The 22,650-nt window shown below is 39.0% G+C and overlaps 1 protein-coding gene across 3 annotated transcripts; it reads right to left on the bottom strand.

Annotated features, from left to right (window-relative positions):
* Nucleotides 1-3,672: 3,672 nt before the first annotated feature.
* On the bottom strand, nt 3,673-20,949 carry AGA (aspartylglucosaminidase). 3 transcript variants are annotated; one of them, XM_054824287.1, is made up of 9 exons: nt 20,417-20,945; nt 18,267-18,420; nt 17,510-17,622; nt 12,636-12,748; nt 11,588-11,702; nt 9,529-9,604; nt 8,642-8,749; nt 6,476-6,609; nt 3,673-5,639 (listed from the first exon to the last, which is right to left on the bottom strand). In XM_054824287.1, the coding sequence occupies exons 1-9, from the start codon at nt 20,559-20,561 to the stop codon at nt 5,539-5,541; spliced, it is 1,059 nt and encodes a 352-aa protein (XP_054680262.1). In that variant the 5' UTR covers nt 20,562-20,945; the 3' UTR covers nt 3,673-5,538. The 3 variants fall into 3 exon arrangements, with proteins under 3 accessions (XP_054680262.1, XP_054680263.1, XP_054680264.1); XM_054824288.1 differs by lacking the exon at nt 20,417-20,945 and adding an exon at nt 20,179-20,367; XM_054824289.1 differs by lacking the exon at nt 9,529-9,604 and having other exon boundaries at nt 11,575-11,702; nt 20,417-20,949.
* Nucleotides 20,950-22,650: the final 1,701 nt, after the last annotated feature.

The raw sequence follows: 22,650 nt of genomic DNA, 5'->3' as shown, positions 1-22,650 counted from the left end.
GTAGCCATCTGCTGAGCAGCGTTCAGTGTGTCAGCATCCTTGTCGGATCAGGCCCTGGGGTTGGAAGAATAGTAGAACAACCAGAGCTTGAGGGCCTATTGGCTTCCTAGCATTAGGAGTTAGCGGTTTTAGGCATCCCCACTAACAGAAACACGTACAGGAAATGTGCGATACCTACAAACTTAGAAAGCAGCACCTAAGACAAAGTACTGAGGTCCCCATAAAGCTTAAAACACGGGACTGTGGTGCCCAAGTGTCTTTTGGATCTTCCTAAGTCAGGGCAATTTGTCCCTTTCTAAGGATGGAGCACTCTAATCTCTGCATACTGAGACTAAAGGCTTTAGTAGTTCTATATGATTCAGTGATTTTGTTACTCACTGTAAGAAATGCTTGAGAGACACTTACATGAGATGTTCTATTATATGACCAGATTGCCTCAACCTTAGTATGCATTTGAAGTTCTTCCCAAATGCCAAGTCTGGAAAAATCACAGCTACAAAGTAGAACACAATGGTTAAGTAGGACACTGATTGGCATACTATGAATAGCTAAGACTGACCAAAGGTACATACATGACAATTATAAATGACAGTTGGAATATTTATATGTCATTAGCACTTAAGATTTGTCATACTGAGGCATGATATTATTGTTATACAAGTACAACTTTATGCAAGATCAAACTTCTATTCAACTCTGAAAGAGACTTGATTTTTCAAATTAAGTTACAGGGTTACAGCTCTATTCTTGAATGTGACTGGAGATGTTTCCTTAGCTCCGCTGAGCATATTGGCACTTGTCTCTTGCCTAAGCCTCTTTGTGATTCAGTAACCAGACATCCCTGTGACAGAAACCCCTGAGAGCCCAATATAGTAGTCTGTCCAAAACACAGTGGTGTTAGCACAAAGCACATCTCATGGCAACTTTCAAATAAATAGCCAGTCAAGGAGACTGAATTCATGGTGCACACATTTTCATAAAGCATTGTAGTAACAGCAATTGCTCTGAAGTATGAGATCTAAGTTGTGAAGTCTCCTCAGTCAGAAGAAATTTGAATTCATATTTTAACAAAGAGAAGGCCACCAGAAAAAGGTTGTATGAAGACCCTGTGCTTTTCCATCCTGAAAATGGAAAACCTATGGTAAATAATTAAATATTTACATGACAGAAGAGAGAATATGGGGAACGTGACAATAGCCTGTCGATACAAATGCTCCCTGAAGCAGGGAGAGTTCTGGATTCAAATCCTGATTTCTCATGTCTCTTACTGAATTTTACTGGGGACAAACAGTAGGATGGGCATCTAGCTTGAGGGTTGAATCATGAAGCCTGCAGAGAGACAGGCACCTTGCTTCAGTCTGCAGGAAAACTTTGAAGAGTGCCTTTGCCATCTAAGTATGTGCTCTCACCAGCTAGGTAATCTCCCTACTGCGTATTCCTGCAGTCTACCTTGTGTTGCTATTAGCAGCTGGGTGGCTCTATGGTAAAACAGAACAGCTTGCTTACGCTCTGAAAGAAGGAAGAAATACTAGTTTTCAGCCAGATCAGCAATCTGATCCATTTTGTGGAGCTCCACAATCACCAAAACCAATTGCATAACTGAAGAGAGAACACATACTGGAGGATGCGGGTAGTACCGCCCCTTTTGGGGCAGCAAAAGCTTTATCTAGCTGAAATGATACTCCAGAGATGGACAAAGCTCAAAACATAACCTTGTCTTCAGTACTTCACTATTAGCTAGTTATTCTCTGTTCAGTATATTGCTTTTTGTGGATTTTACTACCACTGCTGTAACTATGAGCCTAGAGGGTCAATTCACAGGAAGGAGGATGGTATTGCATACACACCTGAGGGCTTTGATGCATACTTCCCCAGCAAAGATCTGCAGTCAAATTGCCCTGGAGCTGTTTGCTACTGCTCTTTGATGCAAAGTTACGAATGCCACAGCAGAGCCAGTGGAACAGGGTGCAGGCATCAGCTATCCTCAGTGCAAAGTGCAGATGGAGGTCAGAAGGGTTAAACCACTGGATCTGGCATGAAGCTGTTTTGGTGAATGCACACACTGGTCTGCCGGTCCTGGTACAGGAACAGTAGCCTCCAGCAAAGAGAGAGAGCAAGCAGGGAGAAGTAGCGCTGCAGAAATCAGTTAAAGGCCATTAACATCCTTAAGCCCATGCCACAAAGTGATGTTACCTCCTAAAAACCTATTTTGTGGGGCTAGCACTTTCACTAAGCAGTAACAAAAATTGTCATAATTCTTGCTGAGAAGTGAGATCACAGGACTTTTCATGTTGATGGATTCATAAGAATGGGTACAGATTAAATTTAAACAGTTACAGTTCATTAACACTTTGAAGTTGCTATTGCTTTTATTTCACAGACCACCACCTGTCACTGTAAATGTATCAGCTAATCACACCCAGAGCGCGCTGCACCAGCAGGTCTATTTCCCTACAGTGATTCCAACTGTCAGAGGGGAAAAAAGAAGAAAATGAAAACGCAACTAATATTGTTAAATGCACAAACATCTAAACATGTTTGCTGCCTGATGCAGCAGCTTAATAACAACAAAACTAGTCACAAAACCCTGAGATTCTGTCACATCTGCTCCATGGACATTTCAGTAATGTTCTTTTGCTGTAAATTTAATAGAACTTCTGTAGAGGAATGAACAGACCCCCCCAGTGAGAACATTTGTAATTCAGTGGTTAACGTGTAACATACCAGTTGTATATTAAAGCTAGAGTAAACTTAACTGTATCACTGATGTGTCCTCACACACAGAGGCTACAGATAATAACACTGAAATCCTACAGGCATTCTCCATTTCAAAATAAGGATGAACAGAGTTGTTAATGAGTTACAGCAGTCATGTGATAACTAAACCCAAACAATACATGCTAACAAGCATTTCTAAGTTAAAAAGCAATCAGCACCACTGTTGATTTTTACCCTGTGAAGATGTAATAGATTCCAGTTTATACAGTATTACTTGTAGATTCCATCTGAAAGACCAACCTTGGATTCTCTGAAAATCTGAGTTATCCCAACTGAGGCAGTTACAGATCAAAGAATGTATTTCAGTGGTAGCCTACAAAAGGCGAAGTGCCAGGGAAGTTTTCTTCAATAAGTGCATACAAAACATTGTCAAGGTTCACACAGATTGCTTTATTAAAGAACAATTTGGTGCTATGCAAAAACAGGGCATAGTTCGCTTTATTAGTCAGACCACTGAGCTGAGATTCTTTTTCTGTCTACATTAGACGAAATGATAATTTGGTAAGAAGTTTTAGAAATAGAAAAAAAGCAGACTAGTTAGAACCTAATGAACTTAAAACACAGTTGCACTTAAAAAAAGCCCCACGACTTTATAGACAGGATGCATTCAACTGTACCACTAACCTGCAAATACTCATATTCTGTGCAGGTTTTTTCTGCTTTTTGTAGTAAAAGTTGGATAGTAAAAACTTAAAAATACAAAATTCCTTGAAATCAGGAATAGTAAGATTTTTTTTTGCAACCCCAGCAGAAACTATCATAGAGTTTTTGCTTACTTTTGGCAAGGGTTTGTACTTGTAAAAATCCTTCTTAAAAAAAATTCAGGTGTCTGCTAAGCATAAGAGAACAGCACTACTACTAACAACCTTCAAAGAAATATTTTAAGACAAAATATTAAGCACATTTTTTTAATTCAGAATTCTGTCCATAACATTAGAATGGTACATTTATAAATATTATTATTTAATATACTGTCAAATTAACAATATATTAAAATAATTTACACAACCTAACCCTTTCATTTATGATAACTAATTCAGCATCACAAAGCAACCTACATTATTAAACCACACATATGAGTACATACGTCTCATGGAGACAAGTAATTTTGTTCTCATGTATAGATGAGCTGACTATGCTGTAAGTTAGAATTGTAAGAGACGTCAGGTACACTGTTACAGAACACTCCTATCTTTCAGCATGGGCACTCATAGCCTCTAGAGGCGTACACTAGCTAGCACAGAGTGGCATAAGCACACTAGAAAGCAAGCCATGGATGTTCCTAACCTCTTTCAAAAATGAATCCTGGTGGATTCAGCTGCAGCAGTTTGAGACATTACCACCCAGCTGCCAGTACTGAACCTTCTGTGTTCAAGATCCACAATGTCATCTCCAAAGTAACAAACATTGGGATTTTTTTTCATCTATTTGCACTTGACTGCCTGAGTTATCTGAAGTTACAGTGGCCATGGCAGAATGGTTGTAGGAAGGACAGGTAGAAAACTTATCTTAAACCACTACAGATAGATTCAGAAAGAGCTCCTTTAAGGAAAGCTTGTTGTGGCCTACAGTGAACTGTGTGCTACGAGATGCTCCAAAGATCCAGCGACAGAAGTGAATCCTCCAAATAAATGACTTTGTTGATGAAGTTCAACAGTAGGCCATTAAAGATGGCTACTCTAGTTTCAATGGGTTTTTTCCAGCTTTTAAAGATACCAACTTGGAACATAAAGCAACAGTCATTCTAAGGCACAGTACACAAGCATCTAAACAACCTTATTTATAAATGATACATTAAGGTGTGCTTTTATTACCCGATGATTTTATTCAAGTAGACAAAGAATAATTAAAAATATTTATGACAAGACATGCTCATTTTACTCCCCCACTCCCTTTTAAATTTTCCTAGCTCAAGTTTAGCAAAGATTTAATCAAATGATTGGCAAGCCACGAAGTGAAGAAAACAATCAAACAGATCTTCAAATACCTATGGAACAATCCTCAAGATGCTGAGGTTCTATTACAATTAAATCCTGGTATCTCTAGACACAGAGAGTGACAAAAACAGCTTTGTTAGCTATAGGTAACTGTCATGCTCTAGGTATTCAACTGCTCCTTTGCAGGGGTAAACGTGCTACAGGAAAGGGCAAGCACACAGCATATCAGTGACAAGTAAATCACTGTGATTAAGATTCATAACTTAACTTCCACTACAAAAAACAGGTAACAAAGATTTCTAATTGTCCTCACATCCAGTCAGAGTCAACGCAATACTCCTTGAAGGCTTGTACTACCAGGGATGTTTGGATGTCCTCTCTATTTAAACGTATTCTCAGCTGTTGTGAAACAAGTTAGGTCCACATGGAGATGCTCCTCATCTCTTTAAAGCTTCGAAATAGTCTCCACTACTCTTCAAATACCTTTCCAAATGTCAGCATTTGCATGCAAGTTTCTTTTCAACAGAAAAGAAAACCTGAACTGAATCTTAGAAAGACAAATATTCTCAAAGTAGGTCTCAAGTGTACAGGCAGAGTCCCTCCCGCTTCCTGCCCTTTATTCCAGATTTCTGTCAAGTATGTTTTTAAATGGCAAAGCAAAGGTCCAGTTCAATGTTTACTATTCATCACTTTTGACTACTTAGTTCTTACAGAAACAGACTAAGAGCCATTAGAGACTTGGAACAACCATCTTAAAAAGTAACACCTGGGGAACCTTAGCACCTTCCTCCTCTAAGTTTAGATTATAATAGGACAAAAGAAATTAAATGCAATCTACTACTTGCTCAGTTGGCTGACTTAGCAAAGGGCTAGAAACCATGAAGTGAAACTGAGTGAATCCTGGAATTTTATTACATGCAGCACCTAGGAAAAAAAGAAAAAAAAAAGTATGATTTGCTACATTTAGGTTTAGTGTCTTTGTCATCGTACTTTATCATCTAAAGACCCAGTTACTAATTCTACTACAATGGTGTAATTACTCTTTTACAATCTGTTTAACCCAAGACATCTTGAAAGTATTTAATTTTTAAGTAAAAATACAGTGCTACTGACTGCTGTAGTGCAATTAATGCCCTTATAATACAATTCAAACCAGTAACATAAGTTAGGGAAATAGCTCTCTCTCTTTCAATCCTGATTAACTTAATGAGTTTCTCCAACATTAATCTCTTAAACACAGAACTATGGGAAATAAGAGATCAAAGAACAGCAATAAGCAGTCTAACTAAATAAGCCATGTTGATTAGCAAGTTGTATTTCCTATTGATCTAAGAGTTCACTAATGACATGCCTGGCATAATGACTGATCTTGGATTGATGTGAAGCTACGCTTAACAGTCACATTCTCCCTGTGTTATGCCATATCTAGGGGAGGCATAGGAATTCTTTTTTTAAAACCTTCAAAATATCATACACAGTCCAGGAAAACACATGAAGGCTGTAAATATTTTTGGGTTATACTAAGACTTGCATAAATTTTGTGAAAGTCTAAGACATCAAAATGCAGAGGAAAAATTAAATTATCTCAAGTCCACACTAGGACACAGTTGCCCTACTAACTAACATTTGATATTATGAATGGCCAGTATTACTGCAGTGTTCAAAGAATAATTAAAGACTTCTGCTTTAAAATCCACCTTTGGTTTTGTACTTCTGTGACCTAGTTAGGGCCAACAAACTTTGTTAAGCACAATACATACCATAACTTCCAGTTGTATTGGCACATATAACAGCACCAAAGAAGTTTGGAGCATACTTCTGGATTCTGGAAATAACCTTCTGGCAGGCTACTGTTGGGTCTGTTCCCATTCTCATATACTCCACAGCTTGATAACTAAAATAAAAAAAAAATACCCCACACCCAGACAGTTAGCCATACTCAGGTTATATATTCTAAAATACCATTAAGAGACCTCAAGTTCTTTGAATAAAGGAAACAGATGATAAATAATCTTAAGCCAAACTTCATTTTGGCAATTATTACTCAAGTTCTACCTGAAAAATAATTAGAAACAGGACTGAAAGGGACTGCAAGATGTTACTTATGCCATTTATCATTATAATGCAGGACCAAGCCTGGGATAACTCTCTGATCATCTGCAGAAGAGGCTAAGCAACAGATCAGTTAAAGAACTGTAAAAGAAGCAGTTACAGAGTTAGTGGCTTTTATTTTTCATTGTATGATTCTGACACTAAAAGAAGTTATTACTAGTTTTCAAAAAGGCCAACGTCAACATAATTTTTTTGAAGTAAACTGACCTCTGATAAATTGATTTCGGTAAGCATTAAAAAAATCTTTCAGAAAAAAACACTTAAGTTTCTGAAAAGCTTAAAATTGACACATTTTCTTTATTTCATGAATATGAAGGTACAATGTTTTGATCAAGACTTTGAACCACTTTCAAATTTTTTGCAAGCCAATTTAAAAAAAATTCTCACTCTAAATGAAAGAGTAACCAAAATGAACTTCCTTTGTATCTACGGTATCATCAGACAAATGACTATATGGACATTACTTGAGATCAATCAGTTGCATTTCCAAAACGTCCTCAGAGATAAAAAAAATTACTTTTGCTGTCATTTTCTTTCAGAGCCTGAAGATGAAAACATAATGCATAATATAACTTACAAGCAAACACCACTAGATTTTGTTTTCATGAAAGATGCATATACCAACTCCTGTTACGCTGAGACTCATCTACAGATAGCATTAACTATAGATGTTATCAAAGTACTGCAGAAGAGAACTTTCCTTGCATTTTGAGACTCCCTATTATCTTTGATTTATTCTGACACTCAAATAGGTTCAAGTTATCTAAAGATATCTGAATATAAAGCTGTATTTCACAGGGGCATCTCACTAATCAAAAACTCAGTAAAATGTTACTATCTCAAAGACGGTGGACAGAAAATATCACAAATTTTGCCCTTTATTTGACACTTCCTTCACTTCTGGCAGGTCAATTCTACTCTTTGTTTTCATGTGGGAATATCTACATAACATGGAATTAGGAAAGACCTGTATCTACAAGGAACCTGTGATTAGTCTGAGTTATTTTCTAAAACCCGTTCGTGCCAACACAAAATGTTTTAAGCATTACAGCCAAATCCTTCAGGCTGCTAAACTGTAAGTTTTTATTGATTAACCTCATAGTGGAGCTCAACTCACTACTACTGTTGGTATCTGATACCTCAGGATAATTCATAAAGTTGTCAATTGCCTTTTATTTCAAGACTGGCTTGAAACAGCTTGAAACTCATTGAGGGACATTTGTAAATATGCAACAGCTAGCAGGCATTCATAACTGCCAGAATTTCAGAAAAAGCACCCAAGTAATATGAAGGCCACTGCTGTATATTCCTTCAAGCATCAGAACCCATTATGTTCAGCACGGACTTCCATAACTCATTCCTGCTGAGACCAACCCACAAGAATGCCTGTCAAGACTCAGTGATGAAAAATGCCGTATTTTACACAAGTTATGCAACCATGATGACAGCACTAAAACACCTCTTCCAGTTTCAAATTACATGCAATTACATAGGATTGTTACACTGATACCTCCCCACCCTCCCGAGTAATCTGAGACTCACCCCTCATCCTTTCTACAATTTATAACACTTATTTCCCACACAACAAAACACTTTGGAGGAGAAAACTAACCAGTTCTGTTAAAAAGCATGCAAGTTGGGAATATACTCATTACCTGCTGACTTGATTTTGCTACTGTTCTTTCCCCTTCCATTCTTGCCTTTACTCCCAATTCAGCAGCCAGTAAGTCAGACTGTCTTTTTAATCAATTACTTCAGTTGCTGAGTTCACATTTTGCTAAAGAAAGCTAGCAAAGTCCGCCCTAAGGACAAACCTGGGTAAGAAGCGCATCATGATGTCACCATCCCCGGTGGCTGCAGCTCCTCCAGCTGTACTATCCGCATAGGATCCTGCCCCAGCTATCGGAGAATCTCCTACACGGCTGTAGTGAACAATGGGGAAAAAAAAAGAAAAACTGGAAAAAACTACAGAAAACTATAATTTACTAATTCCAGTGGGACTGCATTAATGTAATAGCTCCTGGCCTGATATTGGCAAGTTCTTATGATTTGGGCACGCTTTTAACTTTGTCAACCTTACTGCCTCCAGCTGGGTTAGTCTTAAACCCACAGGAGAACAGAACAGGTAAAGAGGTCACTCCACTGCAGTCAAAAGTATTGTCTTAAAACTACCGAAAAAAGTGATCTGTGATAACCTGACTGACCTGAGGCTTAATCCACCTCCAATGCACAACTGTTTGTTATTATGCTGACTATAGTTAGGGCAGTAAGGTTTAGCCAGTGGGCAACAGTAAGCAGCTGGGGACATTAGTATGTTTAATAACTTGATGCTAAATCCAGAACTTGTCTGACTTGGTTGACAGACAACATTACTAAATGGGTAGAAAAAAAATATCTCAAAACCAAAATACAGGCCCAGGGCTCAGATTCTATCCACATTTCTTTGGAGACCGTGCACCTCTCCAGAATGCTCATTTGTCTCTGGTGCCTTGCCTTACACGTTGCCTCACAAGTGTACCAGTTGTTTGTGTCTCGGTATGGTGAATTAAGCCAGCTGAAAAACAAACATTCCCTCAAACACACACAAATCATCTTGCAACTGCATCAGTTTCTTAGTATTAGGATTTATGGCAGTGCCCAGAAATTTTGTGCCCATCATGGGATGTGAAAAAAACTATTTTGTAAAACCAGAGATACTAACCCTGGAATTTTGTGGACTGCACCGTTAGTAGATGTCCCAGAAGCAACAGTTCCACTCCCACCAATTACAACCATACCTAAAGTTTTCAATAGGGATGAAACATATTCAGAAACACTCCTAGCAAATTTGTTAAATTAGCACTAAGGTTATCAAACAGAAGCACGATACCCAGACTAGTCAAATTACTGATATCCTGAAACACAGAAAAGTCATAAAGAAAAAAAGTTCTTTGTAAAACACATTTGGAAACTTTTTGGGTGTACTACAAGAGCTCAGAATGGAATCCAGAACAGCGAGTGTCACACTGTTCAGAGCTGTACGTTACTGCTGCCAGAGCAGCCTCTATCTCCTGATATACACCTACATTAACCAGTACACAACACGTACCTTGTGTCATCACATCCTGCACCAGTACCATCAGAACAACAAAGTTTAGGAATCATAAACTGTGCTGGAGGGAGATTAAAAAAAGTCAAAAGGATGAGCTTAAATTTGGGCAGAAGGTGAAATACTGCCTACCAAAGTAACAAGAATTAGACAACAGGCAATCAAATGTGTGGATGTGCCTACCCCTTGCTAATTTTGCGTTAAGGAAACCACTGCCTCGTTAGAAAAGCTTAGATTGGCACTTGGAACCAGATTTGGGATCAGCTGCTTCTCCATAAAGCAAGACTTCATCTCTTTAAAAGAGGGCAGAAATTGCTGCTGGCATCAAACTCCAGTACAAAGTGAGAGCCAAGAAGCAGAATCCAAATTCTGTGTTCTCACTAAGCAGTACCTCCTTCTCACAGGAAAGTTTCCTGACCAGTAGAAGCTAAAAGCATAGAGGCACTGACTCTATGGCCATCATTAGCCTCTGCAAAAAGACTGTAAGGGCATCAGTTCCTACCAACTTCCTAAATACATTTTAAAGACTTCTCAAAATGTGTTAAGTCAAGCAGACATTTCATATATATAAAACAAACAATGGGGTGGGAGAACTTGCTGTACAAATATAAGCACTATCATTTACTACAAAACAGCTTAGGACTACTTAACAACACTTCAATTCCTGAACTATATATAGCAGATCCCACTCTCATCCTGCCATTCCACAATTTCTGAGTTTTCTAGAACACATCGAAGACTCTATATCCCAGTAAAGAAAGCTACCTACCAACTTAAGAATTTGGTAGGTTGCCTGAGTTCTGTAGAACATTAATTGGTTTTTAGTAGGGTGGACTGGAAGCAAAGAAAGATTCACACTTGAAACAAGTTGTTAATTCTTGGTATTGCAAATACTATCAGGAAAAAAGTTCTGAATCGCTAAACCTGAGAAAAATCCGAACTAAAAAAGTTTAAGTTTCAAGACTATGAAGTATAAAGCTTTGAAAGACATGAATCTGTTACTGTTCCTTTGTCTGATCTGCTCATTAATCAGCTTACAGGCTTAGCAATTAACAGTCCTCAATCAGTAAACTCTTAGAAGTCTTTGGGGATTGCTAACCTGTTTTAAGTGTATTAGTTTCTGTAGAAATTTATTAATTTACTCAAAAGCCAGAATAGAAGAAAAATGAAAGTAAGCTTCATTTTAAAAGCTGAAGGACTGTTTGACAAACATTGCTTTTGGCTGGCAACAGGACTAACTGTTCACTCCTTTCTTCCACAACTGCAAAGCCTATTAAATTGGTCTGACAACTATAGGGGAGATTTGACCTAAGTTAACCATAATCAAGATAAAAATAATTATTTTTAACCTTGATCAGCATCCAAAGCTGCCCAAGCAATTATGCCAAGATATCTGAGGGAAAAGCAGTAGGGCAATGAACAAATAGCTAAGGGCAAAGAATGAAGCAAGTGGCTGTGCAACCAGCGCACTGGAAAAAAAAAACAAAACAAAACAAAAACCAAATCCCACTTCTAGGGACTTCATCCTAACACATAAGTAACACAATCTTGAAACCACTATCAATAGGAAATAATGCCTCTATGAAATACTTTTCTTTAAACTCAGTATGATTTAATCTATAGGAGAATAAGTAAAGGAAAAAAAAGCAGCAGAGTTACCAAAGGTTGTTACCAATAGTATCATGATTCTGAACATTTCTTTGTGAGATGGTCTGTTCGTCTTTACAAATTACTTTTTCAGGCCTTTTGTATGGTCCACAGGATTTTGAAGAGTCTGGTACCACATTCTGTAATTATTTTATTATTTGCATGAATAATATATTATGCATCATTACAAATAAACTTAAAAATACTAAAATCAGTATCTATAATCTACTACACACGTATCAGATGCCCAATACTTAAATTATACAGCTGTACTGATATCCCAGAAGTTGTTTCATTTAAAGAATAAAGACTGACTTCTGGTATAATGCAATAAAAAGTTTTTCCTACTAGAAAGTTACGTTGTTCAAAGATTCTTTTTTGCTCAATTGACTAGTTAAAAATAAAGAGCTCACTCTTCAGTAAAATGAAGAAAATTTTCAATCTAAAAACAACCAGATAAACTGAGCTTGTTTTATTAATGTCAAGTCAAGATACTGTCCCAACTGAAAAACAGAATACGTATCAAATTAAAGTGGTTCAGCAATGCAGCATTTCATATCCAAGAAACAATGAAGACAGTCTACAAACATGAAGAGATATGCAACACCATCCCAAAACAACAAAAAAACCTTACCACAATAGGCATGTTTAACGTGGACAGCTGTACTAATATGATGGGTTCACAGGTCTGCATAAAGTCACTATATTTAAGGACCTTAATTGCTACTGATTTTCTTTCAGAAATTTATATATGCATCAAAAAATACATGCACTACTTTGTTTAGTTTGAGAAGTCCTGCCCAAATTTAGAGCTAAAAAAAATAAAAATTCCCCCCAGCAAAACACTACTGTAGCAACGTCAAAACCAGAAGGATCTAAGATGTAGGAGTTAGACACATACTCTTAACAAGTCTACCAAATGCTTGGTAATTCCAAGTTTGTTCTGCTTAATAAGCAAAACTTTTTTTTTCCTTCACACGTAAAGCACAACTTCAACATAAGCTGAAAGGAAGAGGCAATGCTGCATTACTGATTTTCTAAACCCCCACTTCACCACCACCACTGCACCGTACCTTCCAGTAATTTGGCTGACAGCTCTGATTAAGCCACTTCGAATACACCAAAAGAGACTTTTGGGTAGTTAAGTCTTCATATGGAAACCCCATTCTTACAGCAAACAGGGAGGCTTTAAAAGCAACAACCAAAAAAAAAGCCATTAATTTACCCACATTTTTACACATTTTATGATAATGTATCCATGCAATGTTATCTAGAAATCAAGAAATTCTACATTCTCTACAGAGATGAGAAATATTTCTTCAGAGAGCAGTATCAACCATTATAGTGATGTGTAACTGCAGTAACAAACTCTCCCTTCACTGGCAACATCAAATTTCCTCATTTCACTATAACTATGTTAACACATCTAAGTTTTAACACTGAAAGAGAAACAAATTCAACTCTGTTAATCAACTGGACACAAATAACCTGGAGTAAGAGTGGCCTGGGCTGTGTGTGTCACAGAAACATTTAAATAAATGACACAAATAATAATATATTTTCCTTAAAAAGCTAGTCTTTCATGACATGTAACACAATGGCACAACATTCGCCACTAAAATACTGATACTTGCAGACATCAATCCAGTAGCTTACATCGTATTACACTTCTTCCTTGCAGTTTTAAAAATGATTGCCTCCTTGTTTTGAAAATTAATATAGTATGTGTCAAGGGAGCAAAAGAAATACCAACATAAGCAATGAAAGAATGCTGCACTTCTAAGAATGGCTGTTATGGTTACAGAGAGGGAAAAGAAAAAAGATCAACTGTTCTTTCATCTTTTAGTTTCTAGATACCTTTGATATTACCTACTAACAGACACTGTTGCTAGATTCAGACGCTTGAATTTGTATTACCAATCCTTGATAATAATGTCACACAGCAGAACAAGCTTCTCTAGTCCATGAATTAAGAAAAGTCTTCAATTATTTCTGGACAGCTTTTCTGTGTTTTTCTTAAAAACTGACACAATTGAAGTCTCTTTGCACTCAGAGGAAAAGAAAACTGACAGCTTCAGTTAAACAGATACTTATTTTCCCATTTCTAGAACAAACAGGAAGGGTTTTTTTGGGGGGAGAGGGTTGGGGGGTTTTTAAGGTAAAATGGTGCTTGTGCATGTTTGTCAGTCATTCTTTCATGAATTTTGAAGCTTTGCTTCTATTCCAGGAAGCAGAGTTGGTCACTTGTACTCTCTGAACTTTTTACTTGTATTATTGGTCTAAGTATTGCTAGGACAAAAAGAGAAAAGGTCAGGCACACTGTGATTTTGAAACTTTTCTATCTGTTGGAGACAAGTCTGAAAATTTATGGGCAGATGATAAACAAAATAATTCTTTTCTTCACTTGTAATGATTCTGCACTGAATGTCCCTGAGTCAGTTCTACATTGGCACACATGGCCTTTATTGCTAGTTTTCTTAGACTTGTCCTAAGGAAATTAGGCAATGAATGAAGAAAGTTCTTTTACCAGTGCAAGAACTGATCAGTGCAGTTATCTGTATCCATTCACCAAGCTACACCACAGGCAAGAAGTTAAGATCCAGGGAACTACAGGCTGGTCAGCCTCACCTTGATCACTGAGAAGTTGATGGAAGAACTAACTCTGGAAACCACTTCCAAGCACGTGAAGGACAAGATGATGATTGGGAGTAGTCAGCAGGGCTTCACAAAAGGAAAGTCACACTTGATCAGCCTGCTAACCATCTATGATAAAACAGCTGGTTTGGTAGATGAGGGGAGAGCAGTGGAAATTGTCTACCTTGACTTCCATAAGGCTTTTGACAGTGTCTCCCATAAGATCCTCAAAGAGAAGTTGATAAAGTACTGGCTGGATGAGCACACAGTGAGCTGGACTGAAAAGTGACTGAAGGGCTTAGCTCAGAGGGTGGTGATCAGTGGTAGGAAGTCTAGTTGGAGCCAGTAACTAGCGGTGTACCACTGGGGTTAATATTAGGTCCAGTAACATTCAATATCTTCATTAATGATTTGGATGATGTGACAAAGTGTATGTACCGTCAGCAATTTTTGCAGATGATATAAAACTGGGAAGAGTGGTTGAAGCACCAGGGGGTTATGCTGCCATCCAGTGTGATCTCCACAGGCTGGAGAAATGGGCTGATAAGAACCTCAAGCAGTTCAACAAAGAGAAGTTCCAAGTCCTGCACCTGGGGAGGAACAATCCCATGCACCAGCAGATGCTGGGGCCACTCAGTGGTAAAGGAGTTTGGTGGGAGAAGGCCTGGTTCTGAGGGGCAGCAAGCTGAATGTCAGCCAGCAATGTGCCCTAGCAGCAAAAGCAAATAACAGAGTAGGCTGGACTCCGGCATTAGCAGAAGTGTTGCCAGCAGGTCAAGGGAGGTGATCCTTCCCCTCTACTCAGCACTGGGGAGGCCGCACTTGGAGTGCTGGGTCCAGTTCTAGGCTCCCCTGTACAAGAGAGACGTGGATATACTGGACAGAGTCCAGTGAAGGGCCACAAAGATGAGTAAGAGACTCGAGCATCTCTCAGAGGAAAGGCTGAGAGAGCTGGGACTGTTCGGGGGGGGATCTCATCAGTGTATATAAATACCTGAAGGGAAGGTGCAAAGAGCAATCCAGGCCCTTTTCGGTGGTGCCTAGCGACAGGACGAAAGGCCATGGGCACAAAGTGAAACACAGAAGTTCCCTCTGAACAGCAGGACACACTTCTACATTCTGAGGGTGACCAACTTGACCAGAGGTTTTGGAGTCTCCCTCCTTAGAGAGATTAAAAAGTCATTTGGACATGGTCCTGGGCAACCAGGTCTAGGTGGCCCTACTTGAGCAGGAGTGGTTGAACCAGAAGATCTGAAGTCGCTGCCAACCTCAACCATTCCGTGCTTCTGTAATACATCCTCTCTTCCTTAAGTTCTCTACGTACCAAAGGTTTTAAAATACCTAAACTTCAATTTTTTGAGTCAAAGTAAACAGAACTGTGAAGACTATTCAGGTGTCATGGCACTGCAACAGATTCCATCAGTGTTTTTAACACCAAACCCGAAAATTTCATGTTACTTTCATTAAAACTTTATTGCCAGGAACAATGTACTGGTCACATACTTAAAAATGTTCAACTAAACAAAAGTAATGCGTGCCACAGCTGGCTACCTCCTCTCTAGTGTCAACCACTCAGAGAAATGAAATTTTAGGAGACAGGCAGACTTTCCTGGATTATATCACTAAACACATTCAAATAGAAGTGCAATGTAGTTATTGGGAAAAAAAATAAGGAATAACCTCAGCAATTTTGCATCTTGAATAAAAAAAGCCTGCAGAGATAATATACATTTATATGAAAAGGCTTTACTATTCTAGCTAGCTTTTCTGGTGAAAACGTAAATATTTTTATTTAGAAAATAAACTGTTGTTTCTGTCACACACTGATTTGATTCTTCTGAAGCTATAGCTCTATTTTCTCTTTATCAATCTTCACTTGGTAAAGACAACCCATAGCTTCCTTTATCCAAGTTCCTATTTCCACAGAAAACACATTCCTTCACAAGAAATATTATTCTTTCTCAATTTCTCCACTGCTTTGATTCATTTACTAACATCTATCACCATCTCCAATTTTTACTCAGATATATCTTTAGCTTTCCTATCTTTCTTTTGCCATGACTGCTAGACAGTTTATTCTGAGGAAGTTCTCACTGACAGCAAGGACTCAGCATAACAGCCTTGCCCACAACTCCATTATGCAAAGAGCTACCTTCTTAGGCTGGAAAATATATTTTAAATCAGCACTTGAATTCTTCTGTTTCTTCGCCTTCCTTATCTTTCTGCTCATTCTGCTGATCAAAAGTTAAAAATATTTTGATAACTACCAATGTTGAAGAAAGGAGTATTATGAGCATTTCCTCCTCCTCTATTTAACACCTGACCAATTTCTTTTTTCAGCATCACCTGTGAAATCTCTTACCAAAGCCACTTGTAACCTAACCATGGCCAACTGCTCCAATTAAATAGAATCTGCAAATCTATCCCTCCTTTCAAACCTTCTGTCAAACACTGTCCTCACCTCCCTCTATTGCCCTATTTTACTCCATGAAAAAATCTGCTTTTGCACTTATTTCTTTATCATTCTGTACACATTAATTCCTTCAAGGATCTTGTATCTTTTCTATCAATTTCAAAGCACTTGACTCACCCTTAATACTCAGATGTCAATTTCAACACTTATCTCCAGATTTCTTTCTGGGCAGGCACAGACATTTTAAAAGTCCTTAACTGTGAGCCAAGTAACCTTCCACTCACTACTCATACCTCCCTGGAATGTACATCTCTCTTGAAACCAGTATTATTCTAACAGCAGCAACTCATTTTAAAAGCTCAACTAGTCCTCCAGTTTGCTATCACTCTGTTGTTTTGTCTAGCATTACAGCTCCTAATGTTCTCACTAATACAAAATACAGTAATCATGCTCAGTATATACTAAAATAGTAAAATGTAATTGTAGTGTCTATTAATTCTGTGATTTCTTAGGAAAAGTTACTCCATGGTTTTAAATGAAACATTTACAGCTAACAGATTCTATAGTATCTTGTATCAAATCATCTTTGATACTTCCGATATCAGTGATATTAGCAAAGCCTTGGGATTAGCAAAGCCTTGGGATTACGAGTGAATACTTGCAGTTAAACTGGAAGGACCATAATTTCTATTTTTCTTTTCATGATTTCCATTACTATGGACTAAAACCTAACTCATACACACGTAATAAGAGAGTAAATACTTCTGAATTATTTGACTAGATTCATTTGATTGTCAGGGAATTCTTCCACCTGCATTACCAAGATTAAGGTATGGCAATTTTAATAGGAAGCGGTTTAAAAAGAGGGTATGACTTGGAAACAGTTAGAGGAATAATTACCTGACTCTCCCACTAATAACGTATGCTTAGTGTATTCAATGACCTTTCGCGCTACACCAATTGCATTTTTTACATGTCTGAGATCTGCAACTGCCCCAACTTCCATAGTGTTGCTGGAAACAAGAAACATATAAAATGTATTAAAAATACAAGAATAACTGTACAATTTTTATTAGACAAAATCTGTTCTCATCTAAATTAGAAAGCTTGCTCCTTTAACATATTGCTTTCATTGTTCTATTCCATAGACAGATGGCATCACACTGGTAGGGAAAAACTTCATATATGTATTGCTTCCTTTCACAGACATGGGGATGCTGCTCATAACAATGACTCCATCCCACAGTAATATTTTCAGTAAACTATTTTGTTACATCAACTCATAACACGAATCACACACTTGCAATTACTTTTTAATCAGGACAGCTTTAAATGGTAAATAAAGCATAGAAGATAATTCTGTAAAATTCACTTCCAATGTAAAATGTTTATGGAATGAATGTAAAGGGCAAGCTCACAATGCTACAAGCCCTCTGCTTTGCAACTGCTATATCTAGAGCTGGATTACTGCATTACATGTAAAGATTCAGTAACAAACACGCTTAGCTACTCTTCCAGCAATTAGTTAAATATTTTTCCTAGTTCCACAGGTTAACATGTAACTTGTCCCATAGTCAGCCCTAAACCAACATGTAACAACCCTTAGAGTGTGCTAAAAGTTACAGGGTTCGTCCTTTTCCCCATGTAGTTTTCTTACCCATCCATAATCATTGCATCCAGTGTTGTTTCTCCACTTTCATCTGGGCTTCCTCCGTATCCCACACTCCCATCACATTGGTCAATCTCACACTGACCACAGCCTCTCTCAACCGCATCCAGCTCAGAACCTCCCAACTGTAATACTCTCCATGCTGTAATCAACAAATAATTGTCATCAGTGAAAACAGTCCCTACTACTGCTTTAAAGAATGGTTTAAAGATGGACATGATAAAAATACGCTATGTAAGTGGATTAAAAAAAGTAAACTATAACTTATAGGAGAAATAAAGTAAAAATATAAATATATTCAAAAGAATGTAAAGCATTACTTTTCTAAATACTGTTTTTCTTGCATATCTGATTGCTGTTTCTGACTGAGAAATGAAGTTCCCTTTCTGATTGGTAAGGTATTATTTACTAACAATCATCACAACTTCTATATATTAAATAACCTCCTCTGCCCAGAACCAACCATTAATTTACCAGTTTATTTAAAGCCTTTTTTTTGAGGGGGGGAGGGGGAAAGAAGAGGGGGAAGCAAAACTTTTTTTTTTTTTGAGATAAGAGACATTCTAACAAGCAGCCCTCAAAAGCTTCATCTGAGAATATGAAGTATCCAGCTGCAGAATAGAAAGATATAAAACAGAGTGATCTCAAAGATCTAAACCTACATCGGTAACTACACAAGAACAAAAAAAAAGTGGAAACAGTACACAAGAAATTACAATCTCCACCTTCTCCTGTTCAACCCTTAGTCTTCTGTTCTTTAGGATCTAGCTCATGGTGCAGTTTTGTAAGACATTACGGACGTGCCAAATGACACGAGTTGAATGAACTGGGCCTGAAGGCTTTACATGACATTTCACAAGGCTGGACCTCAGGCAAGATTTTCCAAGAAGCCTGAGCTTGCTGCTGTTGACAATTGCAATCCTGCTTCTTCCTTGTGCTGGCTCTGGTGCTCCATCATCTGCCAGACCCAGCACAGGGGAGTCAGGAGAAATGTTATCACCCAGCTCTTTTTGGCACATCTATTACACTGTCTCAACCACCTCAAGAAGCCTCATCTTCACAAATGCTGCATGCAACTACATGAAGCTGCCTGCACCAAGGAAAAAGTAAGACTTAATAACTAGCATTCAACTCCACATATGCTGGTCTTATAAACTTCAGTGTGAGGAGTACTGCTCTAATCCGCCCTATCACCTTTATCGCTGTGAGTAGCCTTAACACAAGCTTTCAAAAGCTGCAAAGCACAGGCCTTACAGTTTCCATGGCTGTATTTCACTTCTGACCTATACAAGGCTTTATAAGGTACCCCATTTCACTAGCACGGCTTCACTAGTAAGGGGTTATTTGCAACTCAACTATGGTAAAATAGCCTATGAGTCTTTCAAAAATCAGTATCCACAACTAATTTATGTTGTCATAGGAAAACCTGCTTTGACTGTCAATAACACATCACAAAACAACACAGAGCTCCAAAAATACAGTATTCAGAACTATCTAAATCCTTGGGGGCAAGGAATAATCTCAGAAGAGCACCATTAAAAACAAGTCACCATTGCAAACAGCCACAAGACTGTAAATCGCATTACTAGCAAAAGAATGTTTTCAACATAGCTTTTACTCAGCTCAAAACCCCCCTCCTCTTTTTTTTAAAAAAACAAAACAAAACAAAACACCGCATTTTTCCCAGTCTTGAAAGTTAAACCATTTACTGGCAGGCTCTCAACACCAGGGCTCAGCGACAGAGCGCCATCAACGCAAAGAGAAACTCAGGGGCTTGGTCCCTTCCCATACGAAGGCAACCCAGCACCCTGACGCCCGGCCCGGGGCCGGGCCCCCCCCCGAGAGCCGCCGTAGGCCCTTTCCCAGCCCGCAGACCGGCGCCTCACGCACTCTCCCTGACCCGTGAGCGGGCGAGGAGCCCGGGCCCGCTGCAGCCGGAGCCATTTAACGGAAGGAAGCAGGGTCACAACCCACTTCTTGTCACACATAAGCACGGTCACGCCTGAGACTTAGTCTGTTTTTAAGCCAACACGCAGAACCCCCGCCGGCCTCCCAGCAGGAGGGCGCAGCAGGAGGAGCACCGAACGAGTGAGCGGCGCGGCACTGCCCCGGTCCGGTCCGGTCCCCGGCGGGGGCACCTGTCTCGGCGGCTTTCCTAAACGCCCACGTGTTGATGACTACAGGCAGGGCGGCGGCTGAGGTGGCGCCCGCCAGCTGCAACACGACGAGCAACAAGGGCACGACCATCATCCAGCGCAGACCCCCGCCGCATCTCGCCGCCATATCAACCCAGCCCGGCCTCCACACAGCCACCACGGGGCAGGCGGCTGCGCAAGCACATGCGCACACGGCCCAGCCGCGGCGGAGCGATACTGCCGCTGGCGGGTATAGACCGCGGCGGAGGGCGCTGCTCGCCTCTAGGGAGTGGTGCGGCTCGTCTGGCCTTCTGTGCTGGCGGGTCTCCACAGGCCGGGGTCTGCTGGCGGCCTCTCGAGGAACCTTTTCGTGGCAAGGAAAAGCCTAAATGCCTCCCAGCAAAGGCCAAGGGCCAGAGCAGATTGAAATATAATTTGTAGTTGTTGTGGGCCTGGGTGTGTGTTAAAGCCAGCCTCCTCGTGTGGAGGTCGCAATCCCTCCGTGAAATGACCGTCGGAGCTGAGCTGCCGTGGTGGGGCTGGGGCTCCCAGCAGAGCTGGGCCGGGGGGAGCACCAGGGCAGCGCGTTCAAAGGCGATCTCCATGCGTGCTCGTGAGATTCACATGCAGCATCCTCACATGCCGCTCTGTTAACATGTATGTTTTTGTCAAAAGTGCCTTAATGGCACAGAGAGGTTTCTGCGAAGGATGCATTTTGGGATCTACTGTAGTGAATAGAATTTGTAAAAAGCCTTGCTTTATAGAAATCATAAAACGTGTAACAAGTAATTTCTTAATTCTGCCCCTGCTGTTCAAGCTTTTCATTATAAACCATTAGCAATAGTTTAAAGTCATTTGACACGTTGCCATAGTAGTCTGACTGTTTTCAGGTGTGTAGGCTCGCCCGCTGTCAGCGTAATGCACCGGTTTGTGTTCAGGGCTGATTACGTGCAAGCAGTCGCCGATCATCAACCAGCTATTGTTTCTGAACAACATGAAAAAGGGGGCTTCTGCTTCTACCAGAGAAAGTGGATATGAAATATATTTTTTCTTTTTTTCTTCTTTTTTTTTTTTTACTTTTTCAGCTCATTCTCATTACTTCTTTTTAATATATGATGGGCCAAACTCAGTTACACATTACCAGCAATATCAGTGGTCTTGTATTTGTGGTGAGAGGAGATACTTGGACCTCATGTGTGATAAGCTCAAGCTTGTAGACATGCATAAATTGTACGTGTACCCTAGCTGGTTTAAAAAACCTGAAGCAATATTATTTTTATTGTAACAAAATAATCCACTGACTTGGGAATTAAATGGTTGTCACAACAGAAATGTATTAGCCTTTATTGCAGAAGTCACAAAATAATAAAATGCAGTATTGGGTTTGACTTTAGTAATAGTGTGGCCTTCGTTTCAGCCAGTTCCCAAAAGCGAAACTACCAGTAGTCTAGAGAAACCTTTACTCAGGTTAATACTGTTAGCTGATTTATTTCTGATATGACTGTTCTTATTTCTGTCACGTATTTCTGTGTAAAGCTGTTAGGGAAGGGAAAGGGGCCAAACATCCAAATTAATGTTAGCTAAAGGAAAATAGAGGAAAATATTTTCAGGAAACTAATTTAGTAATAAGTGAAAAGGAAAATATAATCAAACATTTTTGTAAAATTGATACATTAATGATATTTTTCAAATATTGTTTTCTTTTAGCCAGATAAAATGGACCATTATGAAAGAAAAACACTTTGATATGGATGTCATTCAAATAAAAGTATTGACTGTGATGGTTGCATCTGCAGGCTAAGCCTGCACAGCTGTGGAGAGAATATTTTGTGTGACTTGAAACAGCATAACATTATGCTTTGAGGCCCATGAAGAAACTCAGTTGGTTTGATTTCTGTTGTATGCTTTCTAAGTGACATTGAAATGGGAATGACTTCCTGCTAGAAATAAATGCAATAATGAATCCATGCTTTACTGTATACAATGTTATTAAATATCATATATTAATTATGCAAAGTGTGAAAAAAATCAGAAAGCAAACACTGCTCTCAGATACAGTGTAAAATCAAGGGCAAGGTCAATAAAACTCTGGTTTTACATGCTGAGGAGAATTTGAGCAATATCTGTCCAAAACAACTCTGCAAATCAATTGTGCTACATCCATCCAGGCTCTTGATTTGCCTTCTGTCTCTGATATAAGGTATTTTAAAATTGGTCTTTGAATTTAAAACTTGTTT

The sequence above is a fragment of the Grus americana genome, chromosome 4 (genome assembly GCF_028858705.1).
Source record: "Grus americana isolate bGruAme1 chromosome 4, bGruAme1.mat, whole genome shotgun sequence".
NCBI lineage: Eukaryota > Metazoa > Chordata > Aves > Gruiformes > Gruidae > Grus > Grus americana.
This window is presented reverse-complemented; position numbering and strand designations above follow the sequence as displayed.